The sequence below is a fragment of the Schistocerca americana genome, chromosome X (genome assembly GCF_021461395.2).
Source record: "Schistocerca americana isolate TAMUIC-IGC-003095 chromosome X, iqSchAmer2.1, whole genome shotgun sequence".
In the NCBI taxonomy this organism is placed as follows: domain Eukaryota; kingdom Metazoa; phylum Arthropoda; class Insecta; order Orthoptera; family Acrididae; genus Schistocerca; species Schistocerca americana.
The window spans coordinates 196150423-196178142 of record NC_060130.1 but is presented as its reverse complement, the minus strand read 5'-3'; the positions used below and the strand labels follow the sequence as shown (position 1 = coordinate 196178142).

The 27720-nt window shown below is 43.7% G+C and overlaps 1 protein-coding gene across 1 annotated transcript in view; it reads left to right on the top strand.

The window, feature by feature from the left end:
* Nucleotides 1-4757: 4757 nt before the first annotated feature.
* Nucleotides 4758-27720, top strand: part of LOC124555910 (unconventional myosin-Va-like) — a 61678-nt gene continuing 38715 nt past the window's right edge. Inside the window, exon 1 of the mRNA XM_047129967.1 lies at nucleotides 4758-4796. Coding sequence (XP_046985923.1) covers nucleotides 4758-4796 — 39 coding nt within the window. The remainder of the gene's footprint in view (nucleotides 4797-27720) is intronic.

Genomic DNA, 27720 nt, shown 5'->3' with positions numbered 1-27720 from the left:
TGCAAGGCTTTGGCTATGTTTATGTTTGCTGTGAAGTTCCCTTTGCTTCCGTAGCAGTTTTCTAACTCGGTTGTTGTACCACAGTGGCTCTTTTCCATCTCTTATGATCTTGCTTGGCACATACTCATCTAAAGCATATTGTACGATGGTTTTGAACGTTGTCCACTAATCCTCAGCACTATCTGTACTTGAGATAAAACTTTTGTGTTGAGCCATCCAGTACTCTGAAATCTGCTTTTTGTCACTTTTGCTAAACAAAAAAATCTACCTACCTTTTTTAATATTTCTATTTACGGCTGATATCACTTATGCTGTAACAGCTTTATGATCGCATGATCGCTGATTCCCTGTTCTGCGTTAACTGTTTCAAATAGTTCGGGTCTGTTTGTCACCAGAAGGTCTAATATGTTATCGCCACAAGTCGGTTCTCTGTTTAACTGCTCAAGGTAGTTTTCAGATAATGCACTTAAAAAAATTTCACTTGATTCTTTGATCCTGCCACCCATTATAAACGTTTGAGTCTCCCAGTCTATATCTGGTAAATTAAAATCTCCACCCAAAACAATAGCATGGTTGGGAAATCTACTAGAGATATTTTCCAGATTTTCCTTCAGGTGTTCTGCCACAACAGCTGCTGAGCCAGTGGACCTATAGAGACATCCAATTACCATGTTTGAGCCTGCTTTAACCGTGACCATCACCCAAATTATTTCACATTCCAGATCTCCGTCAATTTCCTTCAATACTATTGCACTTTTTATCGCTATAAACACGCCTCCCCCTTCACTGTCCAGCCTGTCTCTGCAGTGTACAATCCAATCTGAGTTTAGAATTTCATTACTGTTTACATCTGGTTTCAGCCAACTTTCCGTTCCTCGTACCATGTGGGCATTGTGACTGTTTATTAATGAGAGCAGTTGTGGGACCTTTCTATAGATGCTCCTGCAGTTTACTATTACCACACTAATATTGTCATTCGCTGTTGCGTTTTGCCTACTGCTACCTTGTCGCGTCCTAGGAGCCGTCTTGTTGGGCCAAGGGAGGGAATTCTCTAACCCAAAAAAACCCACATGCACACTCCACACGTACTCCGCTAACTTGTAGCCACTTCCTGGGTGTAGTGCATGCATGACCTATTCATGGGGACCCTACAATTCTCTATCCGATTGCAGAGCTCGTGAAATTTGCACCCCAGATCTCTGCAGAATCGTCTGAGCCTCTGGTTTAAGCCTCCCACTTGGCTCCAAACCAGAGGCCCGTGATCGGTTCTGGGAATGACATTCAAAATAGTTAGCTCCGTTTCCACCCTGCGATCTAGGCAGCCACCTTCACCAACTCCGCCAACCGTCTGTATGAACTGAGGATGACCTCTGAACCCAGACGGCAGGAGTCATTGGTACCAACATGAGCAACAATTTGCAGTCGGGTGCACCCAGTGCTCCCTATCGCCGCCGGCAGAGCCTCCTCCACATCTCGGATGAGACCCCTTGGCAAGCAGAGTGAACACTGGCCTTCTTCCCTGACCTTTCCGCTATTTCCCTAAGGGGATCCATCACCTGCCTAACATTGGAGCTCCCAATCAGTAATAAACCCCTCCCCCCATGTGCCTGCTCGGACCTTGCTGAAGGAGCGGCCACAAGTCCACTCACAGGTTGAGCGGGTGATGCCACATGGACAGCCTCCACATTGACCCCCCGCCTCATGCGACGCGAACATCGTTGAACCCGCCACTCCCCTTGGGAAGAGGGTGGCCCAACTGTGCCCGGTACCCGCGAAGATGTCTCGACAGCAGGGACTGTGGGTGAAGCATGTAACACCTGGGGTGTACCATGGGATGCATCAGACTCCCCACTGCCCCTACACTCCGAGGCAGCAGCCTGAAGACGGCTGACTGTGGCCATCAGTATGTTCAGCTGTTCGCAAACAGTGGCCAGCTCCTCCTGCATCCGTACACAGCAGTCACACATCCTGTCCATCCCAAGGAATCAACAATTTACTGTAGAGCGTTAAGTAATCAGTTTTGTACTAGACTGCTAATTCAGTAAAGGCGGCTAATAGCTGACTAAACTGTGGTTACTAGACACTTCTTGTTGGAAACAATGAGACTAAGCACTAACTGTCTCTGGACTGTATTCGAAACAAACACAAAATCTATGGAACACTATTACTAGTGCTCGAAAATTAAAGTTTCCTAAAAGCAAAAACACACGGAAAAAGAAGTGACAAGTAAGAAAAACACAGTTAATACTTCAATTTACGTTGCTTGCTGCACAGGAGATGTGTAGCAGACGGCAGTTACCACTGACAATCATGTGGTGTCAGCTAACAGATACCTTTCAGAACATTTCCAGAATGCTTTTTAACGACATTCTGCAGTATGTCTACTGATATAATAGAGATATGTGCAAGTTCACTGCACTACTAGAAAAGAAAACCCTCTGCATCTAAATTGACATCGATCTGTGCTAAAAGATGATAAAAAGTAGGTGGATTAATCAGCTGAGAGGGGCTGTAATGAGTTATGATTTAATGGTAGACTGATGATGCATTCTAGAGACAGCGAGAAGTTGTGGCAGGTCATGTATTGCACTTTCAACCATTTTTTTCTGATGTTTTCTCATAGTGTATCAGTTGTGTGGTATAACTTTCATTCAACTCATATATAATTGTATGTTCTACATGTGATTTAGAGAGCTATGTACCTGCGATCATTAACAGGAAACCCCTCCATACCACAGCCAGCGGAGCACTTCCAACGCATGTGCGATGAACCATGTCTACCAAACCGATGGAAAACCTATTTCAGCATCCTCCTCTAAACAAATGAAGATGTATGCAAAGTACTCCATTCCCCTGCCACATCTTGAACATAAATTGAGGCAGGGCTTTGTGAGGTACTGTAATCCCTGCGTACACATTTGCTTCACAGTTATTGTGTTTGGAAGAGATTGTGTTCTGTTCTCATAGATAGTGCAGCATTGGTGTAGTCTGACATGTCAAACACCACTGCTATGCATTTGTCTTTTTCCTCATAAGATGTGGTAGTTTCATGAATTTTCCATTGCTGACAGTCATTTTATATGACTGATGCGAGCGTAGAATAATTTTTGAACCATATTTGGACATGAACAGTGTGTGCTGTACACCTCCAGAAAGCTATATAGTGCATGTTTCACAAAGAATCTATTTTTTCCTCTTTGTGTAGAAGGTAGTAGTTTTATCATCATAAAGCTTCTCACCATAGTAAGTAGGATAGAAATCTTAGAGGGTGAATATATGTCAGGTGTTGGACATATATTTACTCCATTGGAGTATTAATAGCATCGCATTCCATGTAACTAACATACTGGAAACCACACTGCTTTTACATTATAGCATGTTTAAGTGTTGAATCGTGTAGTCTTATGAGTGTATGTTCATGTTCTGCGACAATTTATCTTTTTCCAATACTACAGAATTGCTAGCACAAGTGATTTATGTACAATTTTTTAAACTCCTTCCTCCTGGAGTTCCATCATGCATAAACCATACGTTTCTTCTTCTTAATCATCTGTTATATCACCGCAACAGTCTCAAATGTATCAGGCTCTTATTCGCTTCACACAAGTAAAGAGCGCTAACGTCCTCAGCATGGATGCATCTAGAGAGATCGTGTGTAATTGGATGAGTGATGTAAGATTGGTATCAAACAGTCTTCACAGAACAGCAGCTACAGTAGTGGAATGTGCATACTGGTCTGTATCGCTAGTATCAGTTGGTTGTGCAAGTTTGGAAGTCGTGTTATGCTCTTTCTGAAAGCACAATATCGAAATATATTGATTACATGGAACTCAGTTCATCCCGTTCTTTAACAAGGTATCGAATGTAGTGGGTATAGTGCGCTCATACTTCAGGTCAGTTCCAAATTAAGTCGGCGACAATGTGCGCAGGGAAGGTTGGTTAAAGGCCAAGGGACAGTTACAAGGTGCATAGAGAGAGCGTCTAGAGTTTTTTCTCAGGATCATTAGTTGACAGGTTCAATCAAGGGGCAGCTCATTTTGATATAGAGGTCAGAGTGCTGCTATGAATATGATTCTTTTGTTGGGATGGTAGTTATCAAAGGTGATCTTTCAATCTCAGACTTTAGTCTATGAATGCAAGGGACATAGGCAATTGCAATAAAATCTTACAGAATGTATGCAGTGTTTTGGCTAAGGAAAGTAGCTTTTGCACATTCTCTCTGCTAATGACTATTTCCCACATTAAAGAACAGTATTTGTCTCATGTCATGTAGGAAGTGTAACAGGGTTTGCGATATGTCCACATGTATATAGCACTCGCAAAGTAATGGAGGGTATGGTTTAGCAGTGATACAGAAAATGAGACTCATGCTGCAGTGTCATTGGCTGATAGCATAACGAGATTGACACAATGAAACTCTTTGTTGTATTGACAGGTCGTCGAGAGTGGTGGTCTGGAAGTCGAGTAATTGGGAAAATTGCCTTATGGGAAACCTGGCAAAATTACGAAAATTAATGGAAAATACGTAAAACTGAGGTAAATGCGACAGAAATGTGAAGGAATAAGGGTACTTACATGATCGCCTGGGTGTACAAAAATCATTCCATTCCTCCACCAGTGTAATTGACAACTGATTCTGCATACTATCCATGCTCTATGGGTTTAAGTCCTACAGAAAACCCCCACGTTCCACATGTGGTTATGCATTGTAAGCCATAAAAATGAAAGACTCAGTGTCCAAAGATTCAGAGATCATGATGACGACTACCGAGGCCACCAAAACAGTAATCCCACATGTGAGTGCAATAAGCACCACCAGTATGCGGAATCAATGCTTGTGGACTCTTAAAAAATGGAACACTGAGACATCTGCTACCACATCACTGTGGAACATGAGTTTAAATGCAGACGTCATCACCTTTAGATATCTGTTTGGAAATGCTCTACATTACTGCAAAATTTACCAGTTTCCATATGTTGCAGTCTCATCCACATTTTCGTCAATAAGAAACACCACCTCTGTCTTTTATTTCAACCATCCTGTGTGTTTTGGCAGCAGTTTAGTTTATGCCATGGTATGTCCAAGTTTCTGTGAGAGCTCAGGGATTGAAAAGTGTTAATGTCAGTTTAGCACCTGACACAGACCTCAAAGTCAAGGTAGAAAACCAAAATGTATGGTGGTGTACAAAGCTGTAGCCACACACTGTTTCAATGCATTAAAAAAAAATCAATGTATCAAACTGCTTATGAAACATCAACACAGGAACCCTCTATTGTGACTGATGGTCTGTAGGATATGGTGCTTCCTCCAGCACAGACGAAAAAACTTTGCACTGCTCTGTGCAAGCAACTTTAACCACTGGCCACCTGCTTCAGTGTGCCAATACCTACATATTTAATAGGATCTCCAGATATGTCAGCATGCAGAAAGTATTTGTTTTCGACATATTGGAAATGAGAGGCATGTTGAAACCTTACCACCGTTCTCTACCAGGTGGCGTTGGTGAAGTTTTAATAGTTCATTGGATATTATAAAATCAAATTGTGTGTGTGTGTGTGTGTGTGTGTGTGTGTGTGTGTGTGAGAGAGAGAGAGAGAGAGAGAGAGAAAGAGAGAGAGAGAGAGAGAGAGAAGAATAAGAAAAAGAAGAAGAAGAGAGATTGGTTGGTTGGTTGTTTGGGGAAGGAGACCAGGCAGCGTGGTCAATGGTCTTATCGGATTAGGGAAGGATGGGGAAGGTAGTCGGCCGCGCCCTTTCAGAGGAACCATCCCGGCATTTGCCTGGAGTGATTTGGGGAAATCACGGAAAACCTAAATCAGGATGGTCGGACACGGGAGAAGAAGAGAGACTTTGCCATTAACAAAGGATCTGACGATCTGACACTATTACACTGTTGTATATCTAGCGTAGTAATCATAGGAATATGATAAAGATTAGGACATGTACAGGGGGATATTTATAGACAGTCATTCGATATCGATGAATTGTAGGTGTAGTGCTTCCGAATTTCTTTGTACCGTCCATGTATACCCTGCATAGTTGAGAATTTCCTTCTGCATGTTAGTGTTCTATTTTTCTCGTTGCGATACCTCTCTGCCCAATCAGTGATGGGTGGAGGAATAGACAGTCTTCCAACTAATAGAATGGTGCTGTCAGGACGTAATGGGATTTAAAGAGAATGAACTGGGATGTGGGACTTGCCAGGGGACATCTCTTTCTCGTCGGAATCAGGTGGATACAAATGCTATACCGTGGAACCTCACTTAACGAGCACTGCTCATAATGTGCAATTCGCATAACGAGCAAAACAAATGGTAAAAAATGACTCAACTAACGAGTAATGTTATACATAATGAGTGACAATGGCTAGTGTGATGTCACCAGCCTTTTGTGCATAGCAGGAGAAACGTTCAACAACATAAACACCTTTCATTGTCTGCAGCTACCATCTTAGTGCAGATTATGATCATACATTTTTCTAAATTTGTGTTCACATGGTGTTTTTCTGTGTGCAAACGTTAATAACTTTCATACAAATGTCCCTTAGATAAAGCCATTAGGAGACGACAATAAGAGAGAGAAAGTGGCCTTAGAAATGAAACATAAAATCATTGAAAAACGCAAATGTGGTGTGAGCATTGCTGATTTAGCATCCATGTATACTATGTGATCAAAAGTATTTGGACAGCTGGCTGAAAATCACTTACAAGTTTGTAATGCCCTCCATCGGTAATGCTGGTTTGCACCATGACTGATGGGGATACTTTCACGAATACCAAACCTTTATTCTTTGCAGAACACATTGAAGACAATTTTGGTGAAGTGGACTCCCTGAGAAAGATGCGGTGGGGTTCGTTGTTGATCAAAACTGCTTCAGCTGCCCGGTCTGTGGCCCTTCGTGCATGTAACCATCTTGGCACAAATCCTGATTCCTGTGTCAATTACACCCCCCCCCCCCCCCCCGCCCCACCAGTCTCTAAATATGGTTCAATGTGTGATTTTTCACAGGGGCCTCATCCTTCAAACTGATGAGGAGCATCGGGACAATCTTGGATGGTGGGGTGTTCACTTTGTTCGGCGGGTTCAGAAGGGTCTGAAGTACAATCGCATTGATCCTGACGTCTTTATCCTGGCTTTTGAAGGGGGATTCCCTCCCTGAGAAAGTAAAGATTATGTTTTATCGATGTGATGTGATGCCGCATATCCCACCTCCTATGAGGTGTTTTAAGTCTTCCCTCTGTTCACGGGCCCCTCTCTGTGGTGACTGTGCACGTCCACTCCATGAGAGGAGTTCCTGTGTTCCCCCTCCTGTGTGTGTTAATTGTCATGCCAATCACTCTCCACGTTCACCAGATTGCCCAGTTTATAAGAAGGAAAAGAAGACACAGGAGTATAAGTCCCTTGATCGTTTAACCTACACTGAGGCTCGTAAGAGGTATGCATGTCTTCCCCTGTGTCCATGACGTCTAGTTATGCTTTAGTTACATTTTCACCCCTTCCTCCCCCTTCCTTACCCCAGTCCCGGACGGCTCTTCTCCCCCCTCCCCTGCGGCTCCCACACCTTCTCCTCCAAGCGCTGCTCCCCCTCCCAAGCCACTTCTTCAGCGTCTGCCAGTCAAGGGCGCCCCTCCCGGGGTGCCCCTTCCCGGCACCTTCCAAGCCAAAGGTCTACTGCCACGCGACGACCGCGAGAACCGTGGTCTGTTGGGCCCCAGGTCACCCGATCTCTTTATGTTCCCAATCTTGTTGCAGCTGACTCCATTATGCCGCACAGCCCTCCTCGATCTCAAACAGAAAAGAAGAAGAAACATAAGTCCTGGTACAAGGAGCCTCTTGTGTCACCAGAGGTCCCATCCCCAGCTTCACAACCAGATTCTGACCTGCTGTTCATGGATGTCGCCCCCTTCTTGTCGGTGATGGGTGGTGACCCGGCGGTATGACTGGCTTTAGCCTGTTCAACCCCCATTTGAATCATCATTCTGTGGTTATCCAGTGGAATTCTGATGGTTATTACCGTCACCTTACAGAGTTGAAATCAGTTATTTCGTCTTACTGTGCAGCTTGTGTAGTTCTACAGGAATCTCATTTTACTGATAATCATTCACCGACCCTCTGTGGGTTCAGTGTTTTCTGTCGATATCAGGTCTGACACCTGCGAGCTTCTGGTGGCGTTTGTACATTGATCCGTACAAATGTTGCTAGCACGTGACTTCCTCTTCAAACTACATTGGAAGCGGTTTCTGTTAGGTTCCACATGGACTCTGAGGTCACGGTTCACAATCTTTATCTCCCTCCTGACAGCACTCTTACACCTGCTGCCGTAACTACCCTTCTTCAGCAACTTCCTCCTCCCTTCCTCCTTCCCAGGGATTTTAATGCTCATCATTCCTTGTGGGACAGTGCTTTTCCATCTTGACGAGGTCTTCTCACAGACCAGTTTATTACAGAACTCGACTTCTGCCTTCTTAATGATGGCTCCCCTACTCATTTCTTGCTGGTCATGGTAACTTTTCTGCCATTGATCTTTCTCTTTCTTCTCCCACCCTCCTCCCTTCATTACACTGGTCGCCACACGACGACCTTTGTGATAGTGACCATTCCCCGTTGATTCTCTTGCTCCCTTCCCGCTCCCCAACGGACAGATTACCTCGTTGGTCTTTCCAATGCACCGATTGGCCTCTATATACTGCACAGGTCATGTTTTCTCCCTCTTTGTCGGGTTGTATTGATGACGTCTGCTAGCGTTGCTGTATTGCGCTCATCTGGACCATTTCGTCGCCGGCAAGTCCCATGGTGGAGTACGGCTATTGCCATTGCCATCCATGATCGTTGTCGAGCTTTGCAACACCTTAAGAGACACCCATCCATTGCCAACCATATTACCTTTAAACGCCGTCGCAGTAAAGCCCGTTATTTAATCAAACGGAGCAAATGAATATGTTGGGAGCGCTTTGTTTCTTCCCTCGGTTCTACTGTCCGTATGTCACGGGTATGGGCTACACTTCACTCTCTCCAAGGTTGCCATCGGCAGTCCACCCTCCCAGGCCTTCACCTTTGTACGGACCTGTTGATTGTTGCAGAACATCTTGTGACCCATTTTGCATCAGCATCAGCCTCCTATCCAGCTTCTTTCCTTCACCGGAAACAGCTGGCCGAATCTTCCGCCTTATGTTTTACCCCTTGTCAGTCAGAATCTTAAAACAAACCTTTTACTGAATGGGAATTTCTTTCCACACTTTCTTCTTCTCATTACACGGCCTTTGTGGCCTTTGTCGGTCCTTTGGTCACTCCTGCTCTGTATGTGGATGATTTCTGCATCTGGGTTAGTTCCTTTTTGATGGCCTCTGCAGAGCGGCAGCTCCAGGGAGCTATACGGTGTGCCTCTGTATGGTCCCTCTCACACGGGTTTCAATTCTCTCCTTTAAAATTGTGGGTGGTCCACTTCTGTCACCGTACTATGATCCAGCCTGATCCAGAGCTCTATCTTGATGCACAACAATTGCCTGTGGTCCCACAGTTTCGTTTCCTGGGTCTTCTTTTCGACAACAAGCTCACTTGGCTGCCCCATATCAGACTTCTGAAGGTAGGATGTTTCCGTAAACTCAATGTTCTTCGCTTCCTTGCCCGCACCTCTTGGGGTGTGGACCGCTCCCTCCTTCTTTGCCTTTATCGTGCTTCAGTTCTGTCTCGCTTGGACTATGGTTGCCAAGTTTATGGCTCGGCTGCTCCTTCCACACTGCATGTGCTGGATCCAGTCCACCATCATGGTATCCATTTGGCAACCGGTGTCTTCCCTAGTAGTCCTGTTGATAGTCTCCTGGTTGAAGCAGGGATACCCACCCTTTCTGTTCGGCGGTCCCAGCTTCTGGTGTCTTATGCAATCGCTGTCCGTTCCTCTCCCATACTTGCTATTCTGTCCTGTTCCAAAACCATGGACGCCACCCACCTGATTCCTGCCCTTGGACAGGTTTACCGGTTGGGCTCTGCTTTGCGTCTCTTCACCGTGATTTTCAGCTTCCTTCTTTGTCCTGTCTTCCACGCTCCCTCCACCCACCTCCACCCCTGCTTGGTTAGTTCCTCAGCCCCGAATTCAGATGGATCTTCACCAAGGTCCGAAAGATTCCATTTTATGGGAGTTTCGGGATGCTGCTGTTTTTTACACCGATGGCTCTAAATCTGCTGATCATGTCGGATATGCCTTCACGTCCTCTGTTGGAATGGAAAATCATCTGCTGCCACCTACATGTGGGGTGTTTACTGCGGAATTGATGGCAATTTCCCAGGCCCTTACCTTTATTAAACAGTGCCAACAAACAGTCCCAACACAACTGCATTTTGTTATGTATGGACTCAATGAGTGCCCTTCTGTCTATTGGCCCGTGATTTTCGGGCCATCCCTTGGTCTCTGCCATCCATGACCATCTCGCTGATATTCGCCGTGCTGCTTGTTCCGTTGACTTCCTTTGGGTCCCTGGCCATGTGGGTATCCCAGGTAATGAGCTTGCTGATCGTTTGGCTGGGGGAGCAATCACTTACCCCCCATTTTCTGTAACCCCTCCTGTAGCGGATTTATGGCTTCAAATCAAATCCCACTTCGCACAATAAGGGGCAATTCTTGGGAGGCTACATCCCTGTCTAATAAACTTCATGCGATTAAGGTGACACCAGGCCCATGGCATTCTTCCTTTCACCTCTCCCGAAAGGACTCGACCACACTGTGTCATCTCCGCATTGGCCATACAAGGCTGACCCACGGTTTTCTTTTGCGTGATGAGCCACCCCCACTTTGTGGTTGTGGAGCCTTCCAGTCAGTAGCCCACATTTTGGTTGAATGCCCCCTTCTTCTGGCTCTGCGTGCTAAGTACAGACTCATCTGCACTTTACCTTTGATGTTGGCTGACGATTCCTGGATGGTCGAACTGGTTCTCGGTTTCCTCTGGGAAAGTGGTTTTTATTCTCAGTTTTAAGGTTTTTAATCTCTCTCTGGTGTTGGGGCAGGGCAGTGAGTTGGGATATCTCCCACTATAAGCTGTGTTTGGAGATTCCCGACTCCCCTCCCTGGTCGAGATCCTCTTTTCTTCCCCTTTTACTCTGTTTTTATCACTGTTTAGGATTGGTTAGTCTCCTTTTCCCATACGCACTTCTACATTCTAGCAGTTGCACACTTTTAAGTCGCAGGTGGGCTTGCCTCTATTGCTTCAGAGGTGGGATATTTCCTGTCTCTAGCATAGCGTTGGGTTTGCTCTCTTGCTGACTTGCTGTTTTTACCATTGACAACGTGACTGCACTTTTACATTTTTTAGCTTTTCCCTTTTATCGTTCTGACTTTTCTGAGATGTCACACTATCGGAATGGACTACATTTGAAACAAGGGACTGATGACCTTGCTGTTTGGTCCCTTCAACCCCAATCAACCAACCAACCATCCTCCCAGATAAATGGACACGACCTCCACAAAAATGCGGCAAGTCAGGTGTTTGGTATCTACCTGTTTCTAATCCACCATGATTTCAGCTGTGATAGATGTGGAGTGAGGCATAGATGATAGATGTAACAGTGGTGGTGGGGTCCAGCAGAGGGTGAACACCAAACAGGGAGATCTCGAACCACAAATAAACAGAAAGTTGAAAGAAACTCAGATTTCGTGAGGTTACACCATAAGAGGTAAAACTAAATGTGCAAATTTTTCAAGTGATCAGCTGCAGAACAAAAAAATGCTTCAAATGGCTCTGAGCACTATGGGACTTAACATCTGAGGTCATCAGTACCCTAGAACTTAGAACTACTTAAACCTAACCAACCTAAGGACATCACACACATCCATGCCCAAGGAAGGATTCGAACCTGCGACCGTAGCGGTCGCGCGGTTCCAGACTGAAGTGCCCAGAACCACTCAGCCAAACCAGGCAGCGCTGCAGAGCAGCTCATGACATCATCATCCAGATAATTAATGCAAACTGGGACAGGCTTAGTCAATTCCTCTAAAAATTCTTGGAAAATAGCAGGAATGCTAGCCACACCAATAGGAGGGTGCAAATATTGATATAAACCAAAAGGAGTATTCAAAACCAGAACTCACCAAGACACTTTGTCCACAGTAACCAGCAGATATGCTTTAGACAAATCAATTTTAGAAAAGTACTGGTCACCCAATATTTTTGACAACGGTTCCTCCTTGCATGGGAGAGCATATGTATCCACAATCGACTGTGCATTGACAGTAGTACTGAAGTCGCCACAGAGGTGAAGTTTCCCTGACAGCTACTGAACTACAGTCAGCAGAGATGATCATTCACTATCTATAACACATTGCACCAACCCAAGAGATTGAATTCTATCCAATTCTGCATTCGCTTGATCTTTCAGGGCAACAGGAATAGGACGCGCATGACAAAAATGAGGCAGATACATGAATTTTAACAAAAATTGAGCAGAAAAATTCTCAGCACATGCTACACCTTCCAAAAACAAGCTTAAAAACTCCTCACACAGTTTTGCCAATAGAGAACACTGTACCTGATTGGATATAAGGTGAACTGTGCCAGTGATAGAAAACTTAAATGCTTGAAATGTGTCCATCCTGAACAAGTTCTCAACACCAGCATCATCAAACACCAAAAATTTAATGGAACTCTAGTACATTTTGTGGTGCATACTTGTATGTGGGAATGTGTTGTTTTATTAGTTTAAGTTGTATGGCAACTTGTTGATATATTATTTGTGCTACATTGTCATGTCTTCTAGGGTATTCTGTATATGCTCGTATTGTACATCCACTTGTGATGAGATCTACTGTTTCTATTTGTTGTTTGCGAAGTCTGAATTTATCTGTTGTGGTATTGGGATCTTTAATAATATGCTTGCTGTAATATCTGGTGTTTATTGTTTGATCCTGTATTGCAATCATGAATCGTTCCATCTCACTGTGTATATTGCCTTTTCTTAGCCATGTGTTGTATGCATCTTGATCAATGTGTGGCTGTGTTAGATGATACGGGTGCTTGCCATGTAGTGTTTTCTTTTTCCAATTTACTTTCTTTTTATCTGTTGATATGTGATCTAAAGGGTTGTAGAAGTGGTTATGAAATAGCAGTGGTGTAGCCGATGTATTCATATGACTGACTGCTTTGTGTATTTTGCTAGTTTCTGCTCGTTCTATAAAGAATTTTCTTAAATTATCTACCTGTCCATAATGTAAGTTTTTTATGTCGATAAATCCCCTTCCTCATTCCTTTCTGCTTAATGTGAATCTTTCTGTTGCTGAATGTATGTGATGTATTCTATATTTGTGGCATTGTGATCGTGTAAGTGTATTGAGTGCTTCTAGGTCTGTGTTACTCCATTTCGCTATTCCAAATGAGTAGGTCAATATTGGTATAGCATAAGTACTTATAGCTTTTGTCTTGTTTCTTGCTGTCAATTCTGTTTTCAGTATTTTTGTTAGTCTTTGTCTATATTTTTCTTTCAGTTCTTCTTTAATATTTGTATTATCCATTCCTATTTTTTGTCTGTATCCTAGATATTTATAGGCATCTGTTTTTTCCATTACTTCTATGCAGTTGCTGTGGTTATCCAATATGTAATCTTCTTGTACAGTGTGTTTTCCCTTGACTATGCTATTTTTTTCTTACATTTGTCTGTTCCAAAAAGCCATATTTATATCATTGCTGAATACTTCTGTTATCTTTAGTAATTGGTTGAGTTGTTGATTTGTTGCTGCCAGTAGTTTTAGATCATCCATGTACAGCAAATGTGTGATTTTGTGTTGGTATGTTCCAGTAATATTGTATCCATAACTCGTATTATTTAGCATGTTGGATAGTGGGTCCAGAGCAAGGCAGAACCAGAAAGGACTTAATGAATCTCCTTGGTATATTCCACACTTAATCTGTATTGGCTGTGATGTGACATTATTTGAATTTGTTTGGATAATAAGTGTGGTTTTCCAATTTTTCATTTCTATGTTTAGTAACTGTATCAATTTAGGATCTACTTTGTATATTTCCAATATTTGTAGTAACCATGAGTGGGGTGCACTATCAAAAGCGTTTTGGTAATCAATGTATGTGTAGTGTAGTGACCTTTGTTTAGTTTCAGCTTGATATGTCACCTCTGCATCTATTATCAGTTGCGCTTTACATCCTCGTGCTCCTTTGTAACAGTGGTGGTGGTTGATGGTATGTTTGAGGGGGACTAAACAGCGAAGGTCATCAGTCCCCCCTTTGTAACAGTGTTTTTGTTCTTTATTATTTATTTATATAACATTTTTTGTCAAACCCATACCCTGTTTTAGCTAAGTAATCCTTGAATGTATAAAATGTATTGCATAACAGGTACTTTTCAGCTGTATTTTTGCAAATTCTTTAATCTCTTTTGGTAATTTATTGTACAGTTTTATTCTTGGGTAGAAAGTGCTGTTTTGAGTTTTATGTTTATTTTTTCTTGGTAAATGTAAGTTGAGTCTATCTCTTGTTGGATGGTCATGGACAGAGCTCTTTGTGCAGTAATTACAAATGTTATTTTTGATGTGTACAACTGACTGCTAAATGTATTCACATGGAGCAGTTAAAATCCCCAATGTTCTGAACAGATCTTCACAATGTGATTGACTACTATTTTTGGTTATTATTCTTATGGTTCTTTTCTGGGGTTTGAAAATTGTGTTCATATTTTGTGCATTTGTTCCCCAATAAAGAATGTCATAGCTAAGAATTGAGTGTACATATGAATAATATGTAACTAAAAGGCACTGCATGTTACACAGTGATGATAGGATTCTAAGGCCATAACATGCTGATGACATTTTGTTTGCAAGTACCTTTGTGTGTTCACACCACTACAACTGAGAATAAATAACCATTCCTAAAAATTTTGCACTTGTTACACAGCCTATAGAGGTAAAATCTACATTTAATTTAACATGGTCTTTTCTCCTCTCCAAACTGAAATTCATGACATTAGTTTTCTTCATGTTCAATGTCACCTTATTGCTTATTGACCAATCACAAACTTCCTTGAGAGTTTCATTTGCTTTCTCAGCAAGGAGTTCTCTTGCTTTCTCAGTGACTATAATATTGCTGTCATCAGGGAAGAGCCCCCCTGTGGGTCCGGGGTAAGAATAGGCCTGAGGAATTCCTACCTGTCGTAAGAGGCGACCAAAAGGAGTCTCAACCATTTCGGCCTTCATCGTGATGGTCCCCATTGGGGTTTGACCTCCATTTTTCAAAATTCTACAGAAGTATGAGCCTTTTGGGGAAGGACACCTTACGTGGTGTATCACCGGTCCTCAGTGCAGTAAGACCTTGACACTCATCATCATAACGGCGTCGTAACTGCACCCACTGATCATCAATTTGGGCCTAAACACCTGATGGGTTGCACAGGTTACGCCCGTAGTGTGTCCCCATCTGCACCTTCAATCGTGATGGACTTTCCATGGCACCCGAGATCCAGCACAGTAGCTAGCCCATTGTGGTGGGGTCGTCATGTACCCTCTAGGTTGTAGCCCCCTGACAACACAGGGATCGCACTGCCGGTACCTGAGCTGCACCCTCCCCACGTAAGACAAGGAGTAGATGCCCGTCTACCTGGGGCATCAGGACTCCCGGCAATGGTCATCCTGCCAGGTGGCCCTTGCTGAGGCTGGGTGGTGCCTGTGGGGAGAGCCCCTGGTCAGAGTGCATGGTATTGGGGCCGACGTTTCGCAGATGAAACGTCAACATGAATCGGGGCGCTCTGCGGCCGCGTCTTCTAAGAGGAAAGGTTCTGTCTCTGGTTCTGGTCCTTTTGCCTTTCCCCCCTTGGCCACTCCCTGGGAGGAAGGACAGGCCCGCCGGCTTGGGGCTAAATACTTCCCCCGCTATTTAGTCTGTTCTCGGACCAATGGGGGATGTTCGCCACCTCCAACCCCATGTTCTTTGTACAGCATATCAAGGATATCTTCGGAGAAATTGATGCTCTTAATAAAATTCGTTCGGGGTCCATTCTCATAAAGACCACCTCCGCTACACAATCGGCGGCGCTCCAGGCATGCGACCAACTAGGGGATATCCCTGTGTCCATTGTCCCACATCTGGAGCTCAATAGGATGCAGGGGATTATTTTCCATCGGGACCTCCTGCTGCAATCTGATGAGGAGCTCAGGGCCAACCTGGAGCGCCGTGGCATGCATTTCATCTGGCGAGTCTAGCTCGGCCCCAAAGATCATTGCGTCGACACTGGGGCCTTTATTCTCACCTTCGAGGGAGATGTTGTCCAGAGAAGGTAAAGGTGATGTGCTACCAGTGCGATGTTCGACCTTACGTCCCACCTCCTATGCGATGCTTTCGATGTTTGCGCTTCAGGCACATGTTGTCCCGGTGTGAAGCTGAGCCCCTTTGTGGCGATTGTGGACATCGTCTTCACGAGGGACATACATGCACCCCACCACCTCAGTGCGTCAATTGTCCTGGCCTCCACTCGCCTAGATCTTTCAACTGCCCCGCCTATCAGAAGGAGAAGAACATACAAGAATTGAAAACCTTGGACCGTCTGTCTTACTCTGAGGCCAGGAAGAAATATGACTGCCTCCATCCCGTGATGTTGACAACGTCGTTTGCTTCAGTCGTGTCCACTCCTTCTGCAGTATCCTCACCCCTATCCTGTCCCCCCTCCACCTCCTCACCCCATCCGGGGTCTATGCCTCCGCCTCCCACATCCCTCCCTTCCAAATCCTCCTCCCTCGCGGCCCCTGCCCCCTCTGCCCCAGGGGCCACTCTTACTCCTCATCCTCATCCTCATCCTCATCCTCATCCTCCTCCTCATCCTCGTCGTCGTCGTCGTCGTCGTCCTGAGAAGCGATCCTCTTCTCAGGCGTCCATCGGGGAAACATTACGGACCCCAGCTTCCGAGGCCGGCATTCAAAAAAGGACCCCGAGCGTGAGGACTTTCTTCAGGTCCAGCCCCCACAGCTCACCATCCCTGTGACTCATCAGTCTTCCAAGAAGGCCTCCAAGAAGAAGTCTTTATCCCCCTCTCCACCCCGGCACATTTCATCTGATGCTCTATCTGACAGTCGCTGCTCCCAGCCGTCTTCAGTTTCGCCGGGATGCTCGGCTGCCAGGCGCTTAGCAGGCCTGTTGCCAGCAGACAACGCTGCCCGTCCTGTGCAACCCAATAATGTGGCTGCAGCTGGCGACGACTCGATGGAACAGGATCTGCCTCCCGACGGTTGTAGTGATGTTCCCTCGAAACCTGGCCCTCTGCGGCCATCGAGGTGACCGGCTCTCCCCCGTTTCATTCCCCCTTTCTCTGACTCGCGGTGGCTCTGTTACATTGGAACATAAGAGGTATTCGATCTAATTGGGAGGAATTAAAACTGCTCCTCCGCCTGCACTGTCCACTCGTCATAGGTCTCCAGGAAATGAAGTTACGCCCAACTGACCGTATTGCTTTTACCCACTATACCTCCGAGCGATCTGACCTAACCCCTGTGGACGGTATTCCAGCTCATGGTGGGGTCATGTTGCTCGTTTGGGACGATGTCTATTACCATCCCATCCTATTGACCAACCCACTCCAAGCAATAGCTGTCCGTATTACTCTTTGTGCCTTTACTTTTTCTGTTTGTACTGTCTACACTCCATCGGCATCCGCAGTTAGTCAGGCTGACATGATGCACCTGTTTGCTCAGCTTCCTCCGCCGTTTTTATCGTTTGGTGACTTCAATGCCCATCATCCCCTTTGGGGTTCTCCTGTATTCTGTCAGAGAGGCTCCCTCTTGGTGGATGTTTTCAACCATCTCAATCTTGTCTGCCTCAATACTGGCGCTCCGACTTTCCTCTCGGACTCTACTCATACCTACTCCCACTTGGACCTCTCGATATGTTCTACCAATCTTGCCCATTGGTTCGAGTGGTATGTCCTTTCTGACAACTATTCAAGCGACCATTTCCCCTGTGTCGTTCGTCTCCTGCACCACACCCCATCCCCACTTCCCTCGAGCTGGAACATACGAAAAGCTGACTAGGGACTTTACTCCTTCCTGGCGACCTTTCCAGACCAAGATTTTCTCAGCTGTGCCAGTCAGGTCGAATACCTCACGGCTGTTATCATCAACGCTGCCAAACGTTCCATTCCTCGTACTACCTCTTCTTCACATCACGTTTCAGTCCCCTGGTGGAATGAGGCTTGCAGAGATGCTATCTGTGCTCGACGACCTGCTTTACACACTTTTTGCCGCCATCCTACATTGGCGAATTGTATTAATTACAAACGACTCTAAGCGCAATGTCGTCGAGTCATCAAAGACGGCAAAAAAGCTTGTTGGGCCTCTTTCACAAGCTCCTTTAACAGTTTCACTCCCTCTTCTGTCGTCTGGAGTGGCCTGCGCCGGCTGTGAGGCATTAAGGCCCACTCCTCGATACCTGGCCTGACTTCAGGTAATGAGGTACTTGTAGACCCTGTGGATGTCTCCAACGCCTTCGGCCGTTTTTTTGCGGAGGTTTCAAGCTCCGCCCATTACCACCCTGCCTTCCTTCCCAGAAAAGAGGCAGAAGAAGCTCGGCGACCTTCCTTCCACTTGCTGAATCTGGAAGATTATAGTACCCCCTTTACCATGCGGTAACTCGAACGTGCACTTGCACTGTCCCAGTCCTCTGCACCAGGGCTAGATGCCATTCACGTTCAGATGCCGACACACCTTTCTCAGGTAGGCAAATGCTTTCTTCTTCGTACCTATAACTGCGTCTGGACCAAAGGTCAGGTCCCCACGCATTGGCGTGAGGCCGTCGTTCCCATACCCAAACCCGGGAAGGATAGACACCTTCCTTCTAGTTACTGCCCCATTTCTCTTACAAGCTGTGTCTGTAAGGTGATGGAGCGCATGGTTAACGCTCGGTTGGTTTGGATTCTTGAATCTCGACAACTACTTACTAATGTTCAATGCAGCTTTCGTCAACGCCGCTCCGCTGTTGACCACCTTGTCACCTTGTCGACGTTCATCATGAACAACTTTTTGCGAAAGCGCCAAACGGTAGCTGTGTTCTTCGATTTGGAGAAGGCTTATGATACCTGTTGGAGAGGAGGTATCCTCCGCACTATGCACAGGTGGGGCCTACGTGGTCACCTGCCCCTTTTTATTGATTCATTTTTAACAGATCGAATGTTTAGGCTACGTGAGGGTTCCGTATTGTCCGTCTTCCTCCAGGAGAATGGAGTGCCTCAGGGCTCCATTTTGAGCATAGCCCTTTTTGCCATAGCGATCAATCCCGTTATGGATTGCATTCCACCTAACGTCTCCGGCTCTCTATTCATCGATGACTTCGCAATCTACTGCAGTGCCCAGAGAACATGCCTCCTGGAGCGCTGCCTTCAGCGTTGTCTTGACAGCCTATATTCATGGAGTGCAGCTAATGGCTTCCGGTTCTCTGAAGAGAAGACGGTTTGCATCAACTTTTGGTGATATAAAGCATTCCTTCCACCATCCTTACAACTCAGTCCTGTTGTTCTCCCCTTCATGGAGTCAACAAAGGTTTTAGGTCTCACACTAGACAGGGAACTTTGTTGGTTTCCACATTTCTCTTATTTGGCTGCCCATTGGACACATTCTCTGACTGTTTGTTTGAAGTGGGCCCGATAACAAGTCATTGCCTTCAGATATCAGATGTGCCATTTGAGGCCTTTGATTTCTGTGGTCCTGGTATTTCATCAGTTCAAGAAGTTAAACTTTGCTGGATATTTGCTTAAAATTTACCCTCCACAGTGCCCGCCAATGCTAAATTTGTGATCCTTTGATGCCTCAGAACATGTCCTACCAATTGGTCCCTCCTTCTTGTCAAGTTGTGCCACAAACTCCTCTTCTCCCCAATTCTATTCAATACCTCCTCATTAGTTATGTGATCTACCCATATAATCTTCAGCATTCTTCTGTAGCACCACATATAGAAAGCTTCTATTCTCTTCTTGTTCAAAGTATTTATCGTACATGTTTCACTTCCATACATGGCTACACTCCATACAAATACTTTCAGAAACGACTTCCTGACACTTAAATCTATACTCGATGTTAACAAAATTCTCTTCTTCAGAAACTCTTTCCTTGCCATTGCCAGTCTACATTTATATCCTCTCTACTTCGTCCATCATTAGTTATTTTGCTCCCCAAACAGCAAAACTCCTTTACTACTTTAAGTGTCTCATTTCCTAATCTAATTCCTTCACCATCACCTGATTTAATTTGACTACATTCCATTATCCTCGTTTTGCTTTTGTTGATGTTCATCTTATATCCTTGTTTCGAGACACTGTCCATTTCATTCAACTGCTCTTCCAAGTCCTTTGCTGTCTCTGACAGAATTATAATGTCATCGGTGAACCTCAAAGTTTTTATTTCTTCTACATGGATTTTAATACCTACTCTGAATTTTTCTTTTGTTTCCTTTACTGCTTGCTCAATATACAGATTGAATAACATTGGGACACTGAACTCACATTCGGGAGGACGACGGTACAATCCCACGTCCGGCCTCCTGATTTAGGCTTTCCGTGATTTCCCTAAAATCACTCCAGGCAAATGCTGGGATGGTTCCTTTGAAATGGCACGGCCGATTTCCTTCCCCATCCTTTCCTAATCTGATGAGACCGATGACCTCGCTGTTTGGTCTCTTCCCCCAAACAACCCAACCCAATAACATCAGGGAGAGGCTACAGCCCTGTCTCACTTCCTTCCCAACCACTGCTTCCCCTTCATGCCCCTCGACTCTTATAATTGCCATCTGGTTTCTGTACAAATTGTAAATAGCCTATCGCTCCCTGTATTTTACCCCTGACACCTTCAGAATTTGAAAGAGAGTATTCCAGTCAACATTGTCAAAAGCTTTCTCTAAGTCTACAAATGCTAGAAACATAGGTTTGCCTTTCCTTAATCTTCCTTCTAAGATAAGTCATAAGGTCAGTATTGCCTCACGTGTTCCAATATTACTACGGAATCCGAAGTGATCTTCCCCGAGGTTGGTTTCTACCAGTTTTTACATTCGTCTGTAAAGAATTCGTGTTAGTATTTTGCAGCTGTGACTTATTAAACTGATTGTTCAGTAATTTTCACATCTGCCGACACCTGCTTTCTTTGGGGTTGGAATTATTATATTCTTCTTGAAGTCTGAGGGTATTTTGCCTGTCCCATACATCTTGCTCACCAAATGGTAGAACTTTGTCAGGACTGGCTTGTCAGGACTGGCTCTCCCAAGGCCATCAGTAGTTCTAATGGAATGTTGTCTACTTCCGGGGCCTTGTTTTGACTCAGGTCTTTCAGTGCTCTGTCAAACTCTTCATGCAGTATTGTATCTCCCATTTCATCTTCATCTACATTCTCTTCCATTTCCATAATACTGTCCTCAAGTACATCACCCTTGTATAGACCCTCTATATACTCCTTCCACCTCTCTGCTTTCTTATCTTTGCTTAGAACTGCGTTTCCATCTGAGCTCTTGATATTCATACAAGTGGTTCTCTTTTCTCCAAAGGTCTCTTTAATCTTCCTGTAGGCAGTATCTGTTTTACACCTAGTGAGATAAGCCTCTACATCCTTACATTTGCCCTCTAGCCATCCTTCAAAAATGGCTCTGAGCACTATGGGACTCAACTGCTGTGGTCATCAGTCCCCTAGAACTTAGAACTACTTACACCTAACTAACCTAAGGACATCACACACATCCATGCCCGAGGCAGGATTCGAACCTGCGACCGTAGCAGTCGCACGGTTCCGGACTGCGCGCCTAGAACCGCGAGACCACCGCGGCCGGCTCTAGCCATCCTTGCTTAGCCATTTTGCGCTTCCTGTTGATCTCATTTTTGCCTGCTTCATTTACTGCATTTTTATATTTTCTCCTTTCATCAATTAAATTCAAAGATTTATACTAGCCCTCATCTTTTTACCTACTTAATCCTCTGCTGCCTTCACTACTTCATCCCTCAAAGCTACCCATTCGTCTTCTACTGTATTTCTTTCCCCCATTCCTGTCAATTGTTCCCTTATGCTCTCCCTGAAACTCTGTACAACCTCTGGTTTAGTCAGTTTATCCAGGTCCCATCTCCTTAAATTGCCACCCTTTTGCAGCTTCTTCAGTTTTAATCTACAGTTCATAACCAATAGATTGTGGTCAGAGTCCACATCTGCCACTGGAAATGTCTTACAATTTAAAACCTGGTTACTAAATCTCTGTCTTACCATTATATAATCTATCTGATCTCTTCTAGTATCTCCAGGATTCTTCCGTGTATACAACCTTCTTTTGTGATTCTTGAACCAAGTGTTAGCTATGATTAAGTTATGCTCTGTGCAAAATTCTACCAAGCAGCTTCCCCTTTCATTTCTTAGCCCCAATCCGTATTCACCTACTATGTTTCGTTCTCTTCCTTTTCCTACTCTCGAATTCCAGTCACCCATGACCATAAAATTTTCATCTCCCTTCACTACCTGAATAATTTCTTTTATTCATCATACATTTCATCAATTTCTTCATCATCTGCAGAGCTAGTTGGCATATAAACTTGTACTACTGTAGTAGGCGTGGACTTCGTGTCTATCTTGGCTACAATAATGCGTTCACTATGCTGTTTGTAGTAGCTTACCCACACTCCTATTTTCTTATTCATTATTAAACCTACTCCTGCACAACCCCTATTTGATTTTGTATTTATAACCCTGTATTCACCTGACCAAAAGTCTTGTTCCTCCTGCCACCAAACTTCACCAATTCCCACTATATCTAACTTTAACCTATCCATTTCCCTTTTTAAATTCTCTAACCTACCTGCCCGATTAAGGGATCTGACATTCCATGCTCCGATCCGTAGAACGCCAGTTTTCTTTCTCCTGATAACGACGTCCTCCTGAGTAGTCCCCGCCCGGAGATCCGAATGGGGGACTATTTTACCTCTGGAATATTTTACCCAAGAGGATGCCATCGTCATTTAACCATACAGTAAAGCTGCAGAGACATATGCAGGAATAATTTTAAAGGAGGCATATAATGGGGCCATTGCCATGTGGCTTGAAAGGATATATAGCTGCAACTGACGAAAGAAGGTACCACACTCTGAAAATGGCATATTAGTAAAACACTATTAACAATCTCTTGATACTGCCATTACTGATTTTGGCTTACAGTTAATTCATGAAGAAGGAATTCATATATGTATGTATTATCATACTGTGATTCATCAGTTAAGCACTAAGATATCACCACTAACACAACAATAATTTGTTATAATTTTGAGATGCTGAATGTATTATGTTGCATGTAAAGAGCTATTATCATTACTTGTTGGGCAATATGTGTCTGCTGGATTGACTGGGAATCAAAGGAAAGAGAAGAGAAAATGATATGGGAAGAGCCATGCTGCTACGGGATACTATATTAACACTTTGCTGGCTGCATATATCATACAAATTCATCCCAACAGTGGTAATTCAGATTACTTGGCTTGTCACCGGCCATTCTTGACATTATTAGGAGATATCATCACTAGTTCTTGTAAGTTCTCAATCCTGTTCCCCTACTTACATGAAATTTCGAAGATATACGTATGTAAATAAATACAAAATTTGTTTGTTTCAAATGTTTGTTCATTTAAACTTTTTGGAAAAATAATCAATTACGAGTTGCACTTTGAAAAGCTGGTAAGCATTATCCAGTTTATTTTGCTGTCAGAAAAGTGTAAAAATGATAATATTTGTGTGAATCGCCTGCGGGACAGCGCTTTGTCAAATATCGGTGTGTGTAGCAACGGATTCGTTGACCAATAATCATCAATCCTTGCTTTTTTTTTTTTTTTTTTTTTTTTTTTTTTACAGTTTCTGTAAGGATAGCCAGCCCAAATCACTTTCTAAGTTCGGGTCCTCTAACGTGCGTATGCGCAGACACACGCGCACACACACACACACACACACACACACACACACACACACACACACACACACACACACTCTCTCTCTCTGTCTCTCTCTCTCTCTCTCTCTCTCTCTCTCTCTCTATTTCAATACACGAACACTATCCCAATAGCTTGAAGTGCATATAGGAATCTCTGTTATATTCCAAAGAATGATTGGTGTCAAGACAATGTCCTGCAGTGGCAGATTTACTTGGCTGTTGTAAGCGTGCATGCCATTTATGCTCAGAACATTGGCCTTTCACAGTCCTGATAATCTGACCAATATATGACATGAAACAGCTGCAAGGAATACAGTAGACAACCACCTTACGTGAACCAAGATCATCCTTTATGTTACCTAAAAGGACCCCAATTTTAAATGGTTATTAAAACACACACATCACATTGTATTTCCACAGAATATGACCAATCCTGTTTGAAATGCTTCCTGTGTAAGGCCAAAAAGCCGTAGAATTTGGTACCACCACAGTATTATCATGGCTCACGCAGTGCATAGTTGGTCAAGAGTGCAACATATGTCTTATCTCTCTTTCACTACAACCATTCCGACAAAAGGTGACTTCAAGATGGACTAACTCTGCTGACAAACTCTCAGGGCCCAGGATGACATGGGCCCTGTGAACCAAGGTTTGAAGTACCCCTTCATGTTAAGCTGTATGGTGAAAACTATTAGCCTGCAGATACAAGTTAGTGTAAGGAGGCTTCCTATAATTGGCATGTCCCAACGCACAATCCATCTTCCTCCTAACCACCACATCAAAGAATGGAAGACAGCCATCCTTTTCCACCACTGTTGTGAAGTGAATATTGAGGTGGGTTGAATTCAGGTGTTCTAGAAAGTCATTCAAATTCTCACTGCCATTAGGCCAAACAACAAAAGAATCTCCTACATATCTGAAAAAAAAACATGCAGTTTTCAAAGCCGTAGACTCCAAGGTAAGTTCTTCAAAATCTTCCATAAACAAGTTGGCAATGATAAGTGACAACTCCATCTGTCCGCTCATAGTACTGCTCATTGAATAAAAAGGAAGTGAGTTAACACATGTTGAAATGGGTTCATTAATTCAGCACCAATCCTAACCTCAATCAACTGTAATGAATCGGACAGAAGTATATGAGTGAAGAGAGAGAGAGACCACATCAAAACTTACAAGAATATGTCATTCAAATGCATTCACTCTAACTGATCTACAAAATCTGCTGAGTTCTTAACATGGTGCTTACATTGACCTACTATATGACTCAACAGAGTAACAAAGTTTTTTTTCTACACAATGTCAGAGCAACAGTCTTAATCACAATCTTATGAAGAGGAGCCTCTTCCCTGTGGACCTTAGGGAGGCCAAGTACCCTAGAGAGAACAGCACAATAAGAATTGAGGCTCTTGATATTCTCCTACCATAAGGAACTTTTTCCAGGAGGTTGTTAGTCTTTCTCTCAACACTTTTTGTTGGGTCAGAACCGATCCTGCGATATGTGGAATCAGACAGTAAAAACTGCATCCTTTGACGGGTCAACTCTAAGTGAATGTAAAGCAGTCCTCTCAGCTGCTGTGATATTACTCTTGGGTGTACGTCCCCCAGTCAACACACAATATGCCTTCCTCCTAGTATATTCTGCAACATAAGGAGGTAGTTTAAAAACAGTGTCTACAAAAAAACTTATAGAATCAACCACTGGCAAATGCTTTGGAGCACCGATAAAGCTGCTTCATCAAAAAGCTTTCTCCATGAGACATATCACAGAATGTTGAGATACAGTATAGATTCCAAGCCACAGAAACATTCAAACTTTGCCAAATGCCTGGCAGTTACAGAATGAAATTCCCAGTGCCATGAAGCATCATCCACCAATCCCAAGAAAAAGCTGAAATTTTGAAGCAGGCGTTAAATGAAGCTGAAAAAATTCCTTGGAAACAAAATCCAGCTGTCAGTGAGTGTAATGGATCCTCTCATAAACAATATCTAGGCTAGTGCATTGCTTGATAAGACTAGTGGCAGGAGAATTAATATGATGCACTACTTTGGCAAATGTTGGAACAATATTTTGATCACAACACTGCAGTAAAAACGACACTGCACATTGCAATCTTACTGTACTGCTGCAGAATTTATCCAACCTCCACAAGCAGTGATTAGTTCTATTGGGAGGAAATTAACAATGTGAGATTTAGTTTCTTCTGGCATATACAGTGTTCAAATAACTTAAGAGAATGCAGCTGGGTGGCATCGTTGACAACTGCAGATACTTCAACAGGAACATACCTTGCCATTTTCAATGCAAAACTGCAGAAAGTAAGCACTGTGTTGACACCCAGTTACTTTTTATTCAATGACCAGTACTGTGAGCAGACAGATGGAGTTATAATGGGAAGCCCATTGTCACCCATCATTACCAATTTGTATATGGAAGATTTCGAGGAACACACCTTGGAGTCTGCAGCTGAAACTAGCATGTTTTTTCAGATACGTAGATGATAGTTCTGTTATTTGGCTTCATGGCAGTGAGAACTTGAATGACTTTCTAGAACACCTGAAATCATTCCAGGGAGGAGAGAGAGAGAGAGAGAGAGAGAGAGAGAGAGAGAGAGAGAGAGGGGGGGGGGGAGGAGGAGGAGGAGGAGGAGGAGGAGGAGGATTGTTATTGAACTTCGCTATTTGAGCAAGTGTAGGTGGATTACCATTTACCACATGGGTACCCAACTTTACAGTGTTCAGACTGTGTGCTGCAGAATTTGCATTGTCAGTAGTGGTAGCATCATGACTTGCCATTAGCAGGAATACTAGTACAGAGACAAAGTGCTGAAACGTAAGTATCAATGGGCATTACAGCTGCAGACAGTCAATAAGGGTCTGGGCATGTGAGCAGAGCTTTACTCATAGAACTTTTTTTTATCAAAACAGCAGCACTAGTGTTGCTGCTCTTCACAAGTCTCATGCATTAAAAGTATATGAAGAGGTCCTCTTTCTACACCAGTGTTGAAGAATATGATTCAGAAGTCAGAACTAACTGACAATTTGGGAATTACTCCTGAAAAAGGCCGGTGGCCAGTTGTGTCACATGTTGTTGAAGAATGTACTGTTGCCATGGCTGAGAAAGCTGGACACAATAACGATCTTCAAGCTGTGCCACAACTGCTGAACATTCCATTGTCCTTTGTTCAAAAAGTGCTGCAAACAATTGAGATGGTATCCAGGCTATCATGGGTGCAGGAGGTCATAACATTGAGCAATATTTGTAACTTGGAATGTAAACATGGCAATTTATGTGTTGAAATTTCTCCCTACTCACTCTATATGTGACTTATTATAATTTATGCTCTGTATTTTATGCATGCCCAAGCCATAGAACAGATTTCTGTTAACTATTTTGTGTCTGTCTAAATTTTTCATGTGCAAAATCCAGATCTATCTTAACTTTCTGAGAATCTTTCTTAAATACCACCTAATGTTCTCCCATTGTGTTTAATAGTGCAATAATTCTTCATCTGAGAGTATTATATAACAATTCCCACCTAACTGATTACCTCATGAGGCTATGCCTGGAAAGTGATTTCATTACATTTCAAGTGTAACCTTCATATGCTCCTTGCAAGACTCATGAGAATTAGTCTGCACTGAAATTTAATCTCCTCCTTAACCTCAGCTTCTTAGTGTGTCATTGCATAGGATAGCTTTTGAATTGGAACACAACTTATTGATGCAGATTAAATACTGAATAAGACGTAGATACTGTACTCAAAGTATGAAGAAACAAGCTAATTTTATTCAGTGTTATCATGGAAATGT